We start from the raw sequence: 13,288 nt of genomic DNA, 5'->3' as shown, positions 1-13,288 counted from the left end.
TTATGTAGTGGGTTCAAATGAGTAACTCTGGAAAAACACAGGGGGATGTTTATCATTTTTTGTGGTTGTGCACTTTGGTTATTAAAGCATCCTTTGAAATGAAGGTTTAAAAGAAGGTAATGAATCTGAAAAGTACAATTAATCTTATAGAATTTCTACTCTGTTTAAAGCTAGGGGCTCTTATTCTCTAGAACCTAAAAGTTAGTTTGGAGAAAAAAATTCACACTTTTAATCTAAAAAGCTACTTCCTTAGGGCTTCCCTGGTGGCGCAGTGGTTGAGAATCTGCCTGCCAATGCAGGGGACATGGGTTCGAGCCCTGGTCTGGGAAGATCCCACATGCCACGGAGCAACTAGGCCCGTGAGCCACAACTGCTGAGCCTGCGCGTCTGGAGCCTGTGCTCCGCAACAAGACAGGCCGCGATAGTGCGAGGCCCGCGCACTGCGATGAAGAGTGGCCCCCGCTTGCCGCAGCTAGAGAAAGCCCTTGCACAGAAACGAAGACTCAACACAGCCAAAACTAAATAAATAAATAAATTTTAAAAAATGGAAAAAAAAAGCTATTTCCTTAAAAATCGAATATTATGGTCCAAAATATGCAGCTATTTGAGATTTTTAAAACTTTTTATTCAAATATAATGGACATGCAGAAAAGAGCACATTTAGCCTGCTGAATTCTCCCAAACTGTGCCCACCTGGGCAATCAGCACCACATCTGTGGTCCCTGGGAGGCCCCTTGTGCCTCGCTACCAGTCTCCAACCCCCACTCCTGAAGGGCAAGGGGACCCACTGTCCTGACTCCCCAGAGCATAGACAAGTTTAACTTACTTTCGTACTTTATACAAATGGTATCATACTTCTTTGAGTGTTTAAATAAGGAAAAAATAATCCATTAAACACTGATTTCTGGCATCTCTTACAAAGCTTTTTTCCGTAAAAGTACCTTTAGTTTATTGTAACTTCATCATCTCACCATTTTGGTGAGGATACCACGGTTATTATAATTTTTACAGTGGGTTTATAAACTTACTTCACAATATTCAGGTACTTCATTTTCCTCAGTCCAGTTCCAACCAGGTCAGCTCCCTACTCACAGTCCTCTCACCGCTTTGAGTTACGTAGTAGACAGTTCAGTGCTGGCTTCCCCTGATATGTGATTCATCCTGTCTAGACACTGACCTTCTTCCCGGTCTCAGCACTCGCTGAGATGTGTTCACGTCTTCATCTAATCACCTGGGTGGTCCAGTGGAGACCAAGGTCTAGTTTGAGAGGAGCGAGAAAGAAGAGTGATGAGATGAAGAGGGGCCATAGGGATGACCCCTGCCCACATATATGGATTGTAAAAGTTGAAAATATCTAAGACCTGCCCGGCTCTGCCTCCCTGCATCTGGGATTAATGCTGTGACAGTGGCTTGGCGTAGATTTTCATGCTAACTCTCTGACTTACCCTTAATGTCCAGCTATTTAAAGGGGGCTATTATATTTGTTTTTTTTTTTTTAATAAAAATTATTATAATTTATTTTTTCTTCTTATAAAATCAATACATGTTTATTTTAGAGCCATTATAAAGTACAGATAAACCAAAAGAAAATATTAATTACTCAATAATCAAACTCAAGGGAAACCACTTAAAACTGCTGTAAAACCTTCCATATCTTTTCCCTGCTTATTTATATACCTATTTCTTGCTTAATGTCCTTAACTGTTTTTTAAAAAATGACTCTCTGAAATGACCCACATGATCCGCTGATCTTGGCATCATATATATTTGTGCTATATCTACACTTTACCCCAGAACAGAAGACAATAATACCATCTCAATAGTACAGTTGCACGAAACCCCACACTCAGAATGTCATCATCTTGAAATTCTTAATAACTTTATTTTTAAATTTGGTAAACGAAGGCTGGCGAAACAATGGAGCACATAGTGGGGCCTTAGATACTTATCTCCCAGCATGCACTGCCTCCTCACCTTCCCAGGAACGATTCTCAACCACCTGCCCCAGACCTAGCAACTGTTGCTGCCCTCTGGCCCCAGCTGGGCCTGAGCAGGGAAGGGTGAAGTTTGGCACACAAGCACCAAGTTGCAGGGTGGAGTGCCAGATGACTGGGAAGGTCAGCCCTCACCCTGCAAATAACCCTGTGCTCAAGGAAGCACGTTAAAGGGCTATTATATTTGAATCTCAGGGTGTCTTTTAAGTGTCCACTTGCTCCTGGATTTCAGTTTGGGGTATTGAGGCTGAAATTTAGTTTCTTGCGAGCCCGCACTTCGTGACCTCTAAGAAATCCAGCATTCTCTCCATGGGTTTGTCCCGTAAGTTAGCTGCTGTTTTAAGTTCTTGTTAATTTACGTCGGTGTTCCTTAAATTTTAGTGTGTCTAGGAATCACCTGGGAAGTTTGTTCAAAGTGTAGATAACTGAGTCCTGGCTTCAGATAGTCTGATTTTGAAGAGCTGGGGCGTGTCCTTGGCATCTGCATTTTGATTGATCCTCGCAGTGATTCTGACACATAATGTCAGAATCCCACACCTTGAGAAACATTCTCTAGATAACAGTTTTCAAACTTTATCATTGCTGTGAAGCTCTTTATGGAAGTGAAATCTTATGTGGAAGACTAATATGCACAACAGATAATGTTGGAGCTGCAGTGTTTAAAGTGGGGTTGGCAGGTGGTTCAGCAGCCCTACTCCTCAGGACCCCAGAGCCCCTGGCCCCAAAGGCTTAATTAACTTAGAATCTATTTTGGAAATTCTGGCCTAGACATAAGATGTTGCTAGGTCCTTCCTGAACGTAATGTGATAAAATGGGTGTCATTGCAGATTCATGTTATTTTAGAACTGAAAGCGACCTTAGCAATGTTTACCTCTGTCTTCTCATTTTTTAGGTAAAGAAACTGTGGGCCATAGAGGTGTAGTAATTTGTTGAAGGTCATGTAGCAAAGGTATGACAAAGCCATGGCCAGATACAGGCCTTCTACTTGCTAATCTAGTGCATTACATACACACACACACACACACACACACACACACACAACACATTGCTCTCAGTCTCACTGCACACTGATTATGTACCCCAGTTTACAGTATGGCAAGACAGGGAAGTAAATGCCAAGATCCTAGTCTTCTAACCCTGCCTGTGTGATTTTAGCATTGTCTGTGAAAGAAACTGATACCAGGCCATGTGTTCTCATATGCTTTCTTAACCAAGAACAAACCAGGCCTCACGCAAATACTTATAAGATATTAAAGCAGCCATACCCCCACCCCCGCGAATAGATAATGATAGAGGACTGACCTTCCTACAGGCACCTCTGCTGTCTTGCCTGGATGGAAGGGTATTGACCGCTTGGGTAAGAGTAGATATGTAGTTCACGAATAAGCCGATAGCATAACAGTCTTTCCCAGTTTAATGCCAACTGTCCACTTGAAACCAGCAGTATAGCATTTCTCTTTATGGGGACTTAAGTAACAACCTCAATTTAAAGATACGATATTTGATAGGGAGAGTCAAAGTGCATCCAACATCCCATATTCTTAGAAAGCAAATTTTTGGACCTTGTTTTCTTGTTTTTCCCATTGCATAGAAATGTCTTTATTGAAATACAAATTAAGGTTATTCCTGGCCTTTGTGGGAAGTGAATACAAGATCATTTTTTAAAATTTTTATTGGAGTATAGTTGATTTACAATGTTGGGTTAGTTTTAAGTGTACAGCAAAGTGAATCAGTTATGCATATACATATATCCACTCTTTTTAGATTCTTTTCCCATTACAGAGTATTGAGTAGAGTTCCCTGTGCTATACAGAAGGTCCTTATTAGTTATCTATTTTATATATAGTAGTGTGTTGATGTCAATCCCAATCTTCCAGTTTATCCCTCCCCCCCGACCCCCCGGTAACCATAACAAGAATCATTTTTTAATAGCTTTACGTTATTTAAATTATTTGTTCATTCATTACATGCTATGTGCAAGGCACAGTGGCGAATATATTTGGAGATACCCCCTCCTCCATTTTCCTACCCATGTGGCCCACATACAGGTCACATTTCTTGGGGTAAATTCTTGTATAGTTTATTCAAGGAAAAAGTTCCATCTTTGAAGATACTTTTTTAATATTCTTTTGTCAGAGAATGGAAAGTATGCAACAGTGTGTTTTCTTTTCTGCTGTAACTGCCAGAAAACTTAGAGCCAAGTTGTAGTGACAACCTTATCTTGGGAGCTTGGCAGAATCTCTCTCTCTCTGCTTCCTTTAGTTGGTTTCTGTTCTGTTTTTATCCCTAATTGACCTATCCTACATTTTTTTTAAAAATTGGAAGCTACTGTAAACATTCTTGGGGGGAAGGAATGGTCATTTGTTTCCATGTGCATTTGATTTGACATATAGTATGTGCTTGAATCATCCTGGCTGTAATGAGAGAGGAATGCAGTGGGAATACTTGTTCTCAGAATCCTTGAGATGGGAAAGTATGCGAGGAGCAGAGCAAAACAATGGAATGGATCAGAGGTTTTAGAAGATGGTTCCTGAAAATGCCTTTATGTACTTACTATTTGTCAGCGTAGGCAGGCTGAGCAGGAGGTCTTTTGGAAACGTCCTACTGATGGGATTGTAGCTGTGCCCAAATAATTCATTCTTGGCAGCCTGCTTTATTGTGAGTCCGTGTTACCTTGGAGCATGAGTGACACGGAGTTATTTGTTGTCTGTGTGGTGCTTTTCCTCACGGAAAATTTTTCTTTCCCTTGCCATGTGTCATAAATTATGATTGGCTGAAATCAACAAAAAGAAATCTTTCCACTCCCAGCTAAGGCAGTCTTCAGTGGTCTTCTGGTGCTGGCTGGGATCTACCGTGCAGGTTTTTGCAATCCTAAGGACTTTGTTGGAATACTTGTTCCGTTCACCTCCAGAGTAAATGCCGTAGCTGGTCAGGAGCAAACATGCTTTCATCCTGGTCTCTAGGATTAGACCCATGGTGTCTGCTGATAAGCTGTGTGATCACATGGAGAGTTTTGAAATTAACAGAGCTGCTCAAGAGAAAGGTGCTTATTAATTTCAAAACATATTTGTCATAGAAATAGCAATGTATAAAGAACTTTCCTGGTTGAAGAATAGATCTCTGCTGTTTTCATATGTTCCTATATAAATTACCCTTCCCAATTGCAATCAATTTAAAAATTGTTGCCTTTTGTAAAGATCAGCTCACGCTCTGCTTATTTTTATAGGGGAATGGCCTTTTAGAGGATTCACAGAGGTGGGCTGGCTGGCCCCGAAGACTACTCTGCTTGCTGTTTTTACTGAACATGCTCTTACATATTTGTTGACAAAGACTAACACATTTCATGAGATTGCTTAAACATAAAATTAAATAATCTTTTAAAACATTGTATTTATTTGAGGTTGGAGACAGTCATTAACCTTGCTCTGAAAATGTATTCCTCTTTGGGAAAGTGTAAATGGAAGTTTGTAGATAATGATACTGTTTGATGACTAAGCTAGCACTCCTTTCTTCCGAAGACTACATCTACTAAAATTGTGTGTAAATATACACGTGGAAATTTCCAGCTGTGAGTCTTTCATCTAAGTTGGAAAAAAAAACAGAAAAATCAAGTTTTGGTGAAAATGAACATCAGTACCAATTTTGATGTGAATACCTAAAGTATTATGATACCAACTAGTAATTTTTAAACACTGGCGCTCATACGTGAAGGATGAGCATTGTGGGCGGATCTGGGAGGATCCCCTACATTCAGGGATTCTTTAAGGGGTTGGTTATGCACACAGGAGCTGTTTTACTAACTGGTCAAACAGATTCTGGAGTGGACTTGGGGGGAGGGGCTGGATTATGCAGCCAGGTGTATGTTATTAGCCCCAAAGTATAGCACGTCAGGGAGAAAACATGTGCTGCTTGATGAGCCACATTAATGGCTTCAGCCGCCCCTCCTAATCCCTCTCCGTGCACTGCTGCTGTTTAGACTGGGAGGCACGCATTGACAGCCACGGCAGGATCTTCTACGTGGATCACGTAAACAGAACCACGACTTGGCAGCGGCCCACAGCTCCCCCTGCCCCGCAGGTGCTGCAGAGGTCCAACTCCATACAGCAGATGGAACAGCTGAACCGGCGGTGAGCGTGGGCGGTTCTGTGGTTGGGCTGATGTTTACACAGTGCAAAACGGAAAACACGGTGGCCTCTTTCATCTCTGGGTGTCCTGTCATGAAGGTGGAGCTGTCGCTTCTCTCGATTCGTAGACTTCATTGAATGTCTCTTGGTTAAAAATGAATAAGCGCACACACAGCCACAGCTTGCTTAGAAACTAGAGAGGAAATAAGTAATGATGACCCCTTTAGTCAACCCAAGGCATTGATTTTTAGTAAAACAGAGCATATACACTTGTCATTTGAAGCCAGATAGCTTTTTAAATATCTAGAATCTTCGTTCGTAATGCATCTTTATTAGTTACCTAAGCTTTTAAAAATCTGTCCTTCTTTTCCAAAAACTAATTGCTATGGAACACAAGTTCTTTTCTTTAACAATATAGGAATTTAGTTTTCTTTGGTTAAAGGCCATAATGTTTTTTAAAGTTTTATTAATTTGTTAAGAAAATGTTCCACAGAACAGAAGAAATTAAATCCAATGGATAGAAGAAATTAAATCCAATGGATTTACTTAACAGATGGCCCAGAAGGTCAGGGGATGGGGGTTTGGGGAGGAAATGGTCAAGGCTGGGAAGATGGTGAAAACTTCTGGGCTCTGGGGGAGCAGTTGAGCCCCGTGTTTTAGAGGCTGCTGTGTTGTAACTCTAGGCTCCTGATTTTAGATACCAGAGTATCCGCAGAACCATGACTAACGAGAGGCCTGAGGAAAATAGCAATGCGATTGATGGGGCAGGGGAGGAAGCCGACTTTCACCAAGCCAGTGCAGGTAAGAGCCTTTGGGTTGGTTTGTTTTGTAATCTCACAAAAATAGAAAACAAGTAAGTAAGGATTTCCAAGAAATGAAGCTTTCTTTAAAAGGACTTTTGATCTTCATTAAGACCAGGTAATTCAACTCAAAAAGTCGAACTCACCAGACACCTCTTCTAATCCTCAGCTTTTTATTAGTACTAAGAAAAGAATCACAAAACCAAACAGGATATAAATTACTTTAATCTCTGGATCTGTGGGATAGTAGAAAAAGATGGAATCTGATTACTTGTAAAATCTAAGGATGCATTAAAATGTTAATAGTGGGGACTTGCCTGTTGGCGCAGTGGTTAAGAATCCGCCAGCCAATGCAGGGGACACAGGTTCGAGCCCTGGTCTGGGAAGATCTCACATGCCACGGAGCAACTAAGCCTGTGTGCCATACCTACTGAGCCTGCACTCTAGAGCCCGCGAGCCGCAGCTACTGAGCCCGTGTGCCGCAACTACTGAAGCCCGTGTGCCTAGAGTCAGTGCTCCACAACAAGAGAAGCCACCGCAATGAGAAGCCTGTGCACCGCAACAAAGAGTAGCCCCCGCTCGCCACAACTTGAGAAAGCCCGCAGCAACAAAAACCCAATGCAGCCAAAAATAAATAAATAAAAAATAAATAAATTTATTTAAAATAATGTTAATATGACTAGAAATATTATTGAATTCCATTTTAATGTGATGGAGAGCAATTAGGTTTTATGCATGAATTTACAGAAAAGAAAAAAGTGTTTGGGGGATTAAAATAATAACAAACGATATAGGTGTTGTTTTAAAATATAGACAGAAGTGAGTAGATGTTTCTAGCACGTGCAGAGACCTCCCTGAAAGCCTCTGTGGTCTGCTCCGTCTAGATTTCCGACGGGAGAACGTCCCGCCCCACTCTACCTCCAGATCCAGGCTCACGTTGCTGTTACAGTCTCCCCCTGTGAAGTTCCTCATCAGCCCAGAGTTCTTCACCGTGCTGCATTCTAACCCTGTGAGTATCAAATCCGAGAGGATGTGAGGGAAAGAGCACCAAGCCGAAGGAAATTATCCTCGTTTACGTCGTAAGAGTAAGAATGAAAATAGCTAAGTTTACCGAGCACCACATGTGTTCCATGCTCAGTGTTAAGCACTACCCCTGGCTTAACCCATTTAGCCCAAACAAACCTATGAGTTAGATAAAACTTCCATTTTTCCAGATGAAGAAACTGAGGCACAGAGAGTTTAAATAACATGCTCAAGTTTTACAGCTACTAAGTGGGATTGCTGGGGTTAAAATCCCAGAGATGCTGACTCCAGAGTCTGTGCTCTTAATGACCACCTCGTTTTGCGTGCACAAGTATAACCAAATATCTGAGAACTGACAAGAGGCGTTGGTCGGATTGAGCTTTGAGATATTGGTACGGGCTCTCCAAAAGAAAGAATGAATATAAAATGTATACATTGCTGTAATCTGAAAAAATTAAATCCATAAATAGAGGAATATTTTAAAGATACATGAGGTTTGTATGGGAGATCAGGATTTTTGGGGGGGGAGTAGTGGGAGGAGGGGGAATGGTGATGTGTTTAGGATGAAGTAGATTTAAATTTCCCTCCTTTTACTAATATGTCTATTCTTTAGAAGCCCTCCCTCTGTAATTTTGCGAGAGGCCTAAAAATGTTAGCATCAACTAAAAGAATCAACCTTTTGTTAACCAGAAGGTTATAAAAAAGTCAGCCTTTTAATCATTGTTTAAATAGAGAGAAATCATTTTGACTGTCTCCTTCACTTGTTTTCTTTCATTTCCCCCAGTCTTGACTTTTAACATAAATTCTACCCCTTTCCTGATCTTGGTTCCTTAACCAAGAAACCCCTCGCTAGCTCCCAATCCGCACCCCATTAAGTCCTCATGACAATCAGTTTCTCCAGCTCTATTCATGTGCCCCTTTCCCACATTTATTTTGGAATTACCGTCTGGAATGGGAGGTTTTAATTTTACTCAGGAAGCATGAACCTCTTGGAGGCACTAGGGTATATGAAGTCCATGGGGTGACAGTGGGAAATGTTACATACCTGTTCTCTGGTCCTGAGCATGATATTTATCTCAAACATTTCTAGAAGAAAAGAGAAGTGTTTGAAAATATTATATAGTTTAAGCCAAAACTTGTGTTTTGGCGCGTGCACGTGTGTGTGTGTGAAGAAAAAAATTAGAGTGTGATAGGAAAGTTGGTTAGAAAGCATTTCTTTGTGGTGTAAATCTTAAATTGTCTCACAGAATAAATAACGGACACTGGTTGGTTAAAAAAGAAAGGAGTAGAAGGGCCTTCTAGGTGGAGGGTATGCATGAGCAAAGACAGAAGTGGAAAACATGTCCTATATGCATAGTGAGTTATTTTAATCATCCAATAAATATTACTTAAAACACGGTTTATGCTAGAAATTATGGTAGGTGCTGCAGACACAGTGGGCAATAAGATCAAGTTCTTATCCTAGAATGGACAGAGAATGAAGGCTACCTTAGAAAGATGGTTCTAGAATACCTCTCTGAAGAAATAGTTTTTGAGTTGGAAGTTGAAAGATGAGAAATCATCAACCATGGGAAAAGCCAGGGGAAGCTCATTTCAAGCAGTTGAAATAGGAAGTGCAGGAGCCCCAGGGCTCAGAAGAGGGCAGAGGGGCTGCTGTGTAGTGATAGAAAGAGGGGGTGGTGTGATACTACGTTGGAAAGTCAGCAAGATCCAGATCATTGATCTGCCTGTGGGACATGGCAGAGGATTTAGACTCTATTCTGAGCAGCGGGAAGCCATCATGCACTTAGAGTGTGACGTGCTTGGATTTGGAGAGCATAGAAAGGCAAGGGTGGAAGCAGGGTGATGAGAACGGAGGATCTTCATGGTCCAGGGGAAAGGCAGTGATGGCTGGAATACTGGTGTTGGCGTGGAGATGGAGAGAAGTGCACGGCCTCAAGAGCTATTTTGAAGGTGGAGTCGACATGACTTGGTGAAAAACTGTCTGTTAGGGATGGGAAAAAGAAGAAACAAGAAACACCTGTAGGGCTTTGGTCTGACACAGGAGTTCATCTTGCTGGGTCAGCTAACGCGCAAGTAAACAGCTCAAATCTGGACTAGGTGTGGAGGCATCGAGAAGGAGCTTTGTGTTTCTGCAAGGTGTTGGGGGTAACAGGGCGGCAAGGCGGGCACTGTCCCGCAAGTCTCTGAGGGCTGAGGGAGCGGCTTCCTGGAGGTTTTAATTAGGGGAAGGTTGTCTTAGCTGCACCTGGAGCGCTTTAGAACGGGGGCGGCGGTGGGGGGGGGGAGACCCTGGCCACAGACATCCAGCTGTATTTAACCCATTTGTCGTGGCTGGAGCTGATAAGAGCCTAGGAGGTGAGGAAATAACGAGGAAGCTGATAAGAGCCTAGGAGGTGAGGAAATAACGAGGAAGGATCCAGCGTGAGAGAATCACAGGCAGAGAGTTGGCAGGCTTTGGTGGGTAAATAGAATAGAAACTGAAGAAGAGGACTCTTGAGAGGCTTGTTAAGGGAATGTAAGAACATTTTGAATTTAACCAGACGGATTATATGCCTTAGGAAAAATAGAGTAGACTGTTGGGAAAAGTAGAAGTCAGCATAGTCCAATCACCAGGAGCTGTTGGCGAGGCCATTAGTATGCACGTATTTATTGATCAGTTAACATACTGATCATTATCTCATGGTTTATAGGTTTATCTTGGAAGAGAGAGGACTTGGGAGAAGGCTGTTCTCAGATTTCATGCAAGAGGCATTCAATGTAGCAACAGTTGTTTATTCCCTACTGTATACCAGGCACTAAGTCCTAGAGATACAAAATTGACAGCAACTGTGGGCTCTGGAACCCCAGACTTGAAAACACATTCCAATGCAATGAGCAGAGTTGTAAGTGCTGTAATGGAAGGCTGTAGAAGATATCCTGCTGGGGTGCGTGATTAACTCTGGGGAGAAGGCCTACGGGAGGAGTCATAGCTGGGTTTGCATTTGGGATAGGATTTAAAGACTGATAGCTTTTAAAGATTGAATAGGAACTTGCCCTAGAAATAAGATGGGCCAGAGCTCTCTAGGTAGAAGGAGCAGCATTTATAAAACAAGAGATCCATGAAGTTGCAGGGCTGTCTTTGTAATTACTATAGAAGTACTGAAACCGAATTACTAGTACAGCAGTTTGGTGTTGCTGGTGTGCAGAGAGCATAGAACACTAGTGAAAGTTAGATTTGAGCCTGGAAAGGTAAGCAGAAGCCAGGTTACAGGAACCTAAACTCGTGTATGCAACAATTCTAGGAGATCGTAGGCTTTCATACAAGGAAGAATGGGATAACATTCAGAGTTGTCAGTCTAAAACAGAAAGTGTCATGCTGTGGTGGGAAGAGCTTTGGACTTGGGGTCAGGTAACACGAGTTTTCCTTTGTTCATTTGTTCATGCATTCATTCAACCAGTAATTATTAAATGCCTACGATTTGCCTAGTACATTCGAGACTCTCAGGATACAGTGGAATAAAGATCAACTAGTGAACAAGAAAAGATAATGCAGACAGTGAAATGTGTCATGAGGCAACTGAGACAGTACAGGTGACTGGGCTAGGGTGACTTGGGGCCAAGGTACTGCAGATGCTGGTTTAGATCAGGTGGACGGCAAGGCCTCTCCAAGGAGCCATATTCAAGCTGTTGTACAACGTCAAGAAGCCAGAAAGGCAAAGGTCTTGGAGAAGAACTTTCCTTGCCAAGGAAGAGCAAAGGCTTGAGGACAGGAATGAGTTTGATGTGGTACATAGTACGGTCAGAGAGGTGAGCAGGGCTTCAAAATGTAGGGCTTGTGTGATCTGGCAATGAGTTTGGGCTTCATTCTAAATGGGCTTTATTCTAAAGGGGGTTCCTGTGGGGGTGTAGTTTTGATTTCTTAAAGTTTCTTCTACCTACTGTGTTGAGAATGGGTTTTAGAAGGCAAGATTGGCATCAGGGAAACAAGTGAAAAGGCGCTGTGGTGAGACATGGAAGGGACTTGGACTAGTGCAGCAGCAGTGGAGATGGTGACAGGCGGATGAATATGGCACATATCCTGGAGGGAGAGCTGGCATTCTTCACACTCTTTTGTCAATGAGGCCAGCACCTTCTTTGTTTAGCTAGATAATAGTGTTTGAATATTGGACTTATTTTTCTTCATTGTCTGTCTGTGCGCACGTGCATGCGCTATTTGCAATGTAACAGCACAATTTGAACTTTAATCTGTATTATTAGCATTTTATTTTCTTTACCAATTTCTTAAGTCTAGAACTTATTATTTAGAAAAAGTCAGTAGACTTTTTCTGGAAAGGGCCAGAGTGTAAATATTTTCAGCTTTTGGGCCAAGGACAACATGTAAATGAATGGATGTGGTTGTATTCCAATAAAACTTGGTTAGCAAGTCAGCCCATGAGTCTATAGTTTACTCACTCTTAGTCTAGACAGCCCATAAAACAATATCAAGGCCTGATTTGCATTTACCGATTTCTTTAGTGTTAACATTCCCACTGTGGCCAATTTCAAGCTACCATCTTTTTACGGTGTGCGATTTGTGATTTCTTTTTGTTGAAGTATAGTTGGTTTACAATATTACATTAGATTCAGGGGTACAGCATAGTGATTCAATATTTTTATAGATTATACTCCATTTCAAGTTATTACAAAATAATGGCTCTTTCTCTGTGCTGTGTAATATATCCTTGTTGGTTATCTATTTTATACATAGTGGTTTGTATCTCTTAATACCCTACTCCTATCTTGCCCCTCCCCCTCCCCCTCCCTTCTCCCCCCTGGTAACCACTAGTTTGTTTTCTATATCTGTGAGTCTGTTTCTGTTTTGTTATATATATTTGTTTGTTTTATTTTTTGATTTCACATATAAGTGATAACATACAGTATTTGTCTTTCTCTGTCTGACTTATTTCAGTAAGCATAATACTCCCTAGTTCCATCCACATTGTTGCAAATGGCAGAATTTCATTATTTATTATGGCTGAGTAATATTCCATTGTGTCTTCTTTAACTATTCATCTGTTGATGGACACTTGGGTCGCTTCCATATCTTGGCTATTGTAAACAATGCTGCTATGAACATTGGGGTGCATGTATCTTTTCAAAATAATGTTTTTGTTTTTTTCGGATATATACCCAGGAGTGGAACTGCTGGATCATATGATAGTTCTATTTTTAGTTTTTTCAGGAACCAGCATACTGTTTTCCATAGTGGGTGCACCAATTTACATTCCCACCAACAGAGTACAACAGTTCCCTTCTCTCCACATCCTCACCAACATTTGTTATTTGTAGACTTTTTGATGATAGCCACTCTGACAGGTGTGAGGTA

At 41.5% G+C, this 13,288-nt stretch overlaps 1 protein-coding gene across 3 annotated transcripts in view; it reads left to right on the top strand.

Moving 5' to 3' along the window:
- HECW2 (HECT, C2 and WW domain containing E3 ubiquitin protein ligase 2) overlaps positions 1–13,288 on the top strand; it is a 415,256-nt gene that overhangs the window by 281,557 nt on the left and 120,411 nt on the right. For all 3 annotated transcript variants that reach the window (XM_036857486.1, XM_036857485.1, XM_036857484.1), the window contains 3 exons: positions 5,971–6,121; positions 6,816–6,919; positions 7,803–7,927. In XM_036857486.1, the coding sequence (XP_036713381.1) occupies positions 5,971–6,121; positions 6,816–6,919; positions 7,803–7,927 (380 nt within the window). The remainder of the gene's footprint in view (positions 1–5,970; positions 6,122–6,815; positions 6,920–7,802; positions 7,928–13,288) is intronic.

This window comes from Balaenoptera musculus, chromosome 7 (assembly GCF_009873245.2).
Source record: "Balaenoptera musculus isolate JJ_BM4_2016_0621 chromosome 7, mBalMus1.pri.v3, whole genome shotgun sequence".
NCBI classification, from domain to species: domain Eukaryota; kingdom Metazoa; phylum Chordata; class Mammalia; order Artiodactyla; family Balaenopteridae; genus Balaenoptera; species Balaenoptera musculus.
The sequence above is the reverse complement of the archived record's forward strand: the minus strand, read 5'-3'. Positions and strand labels throughout refer to the sequence as shown.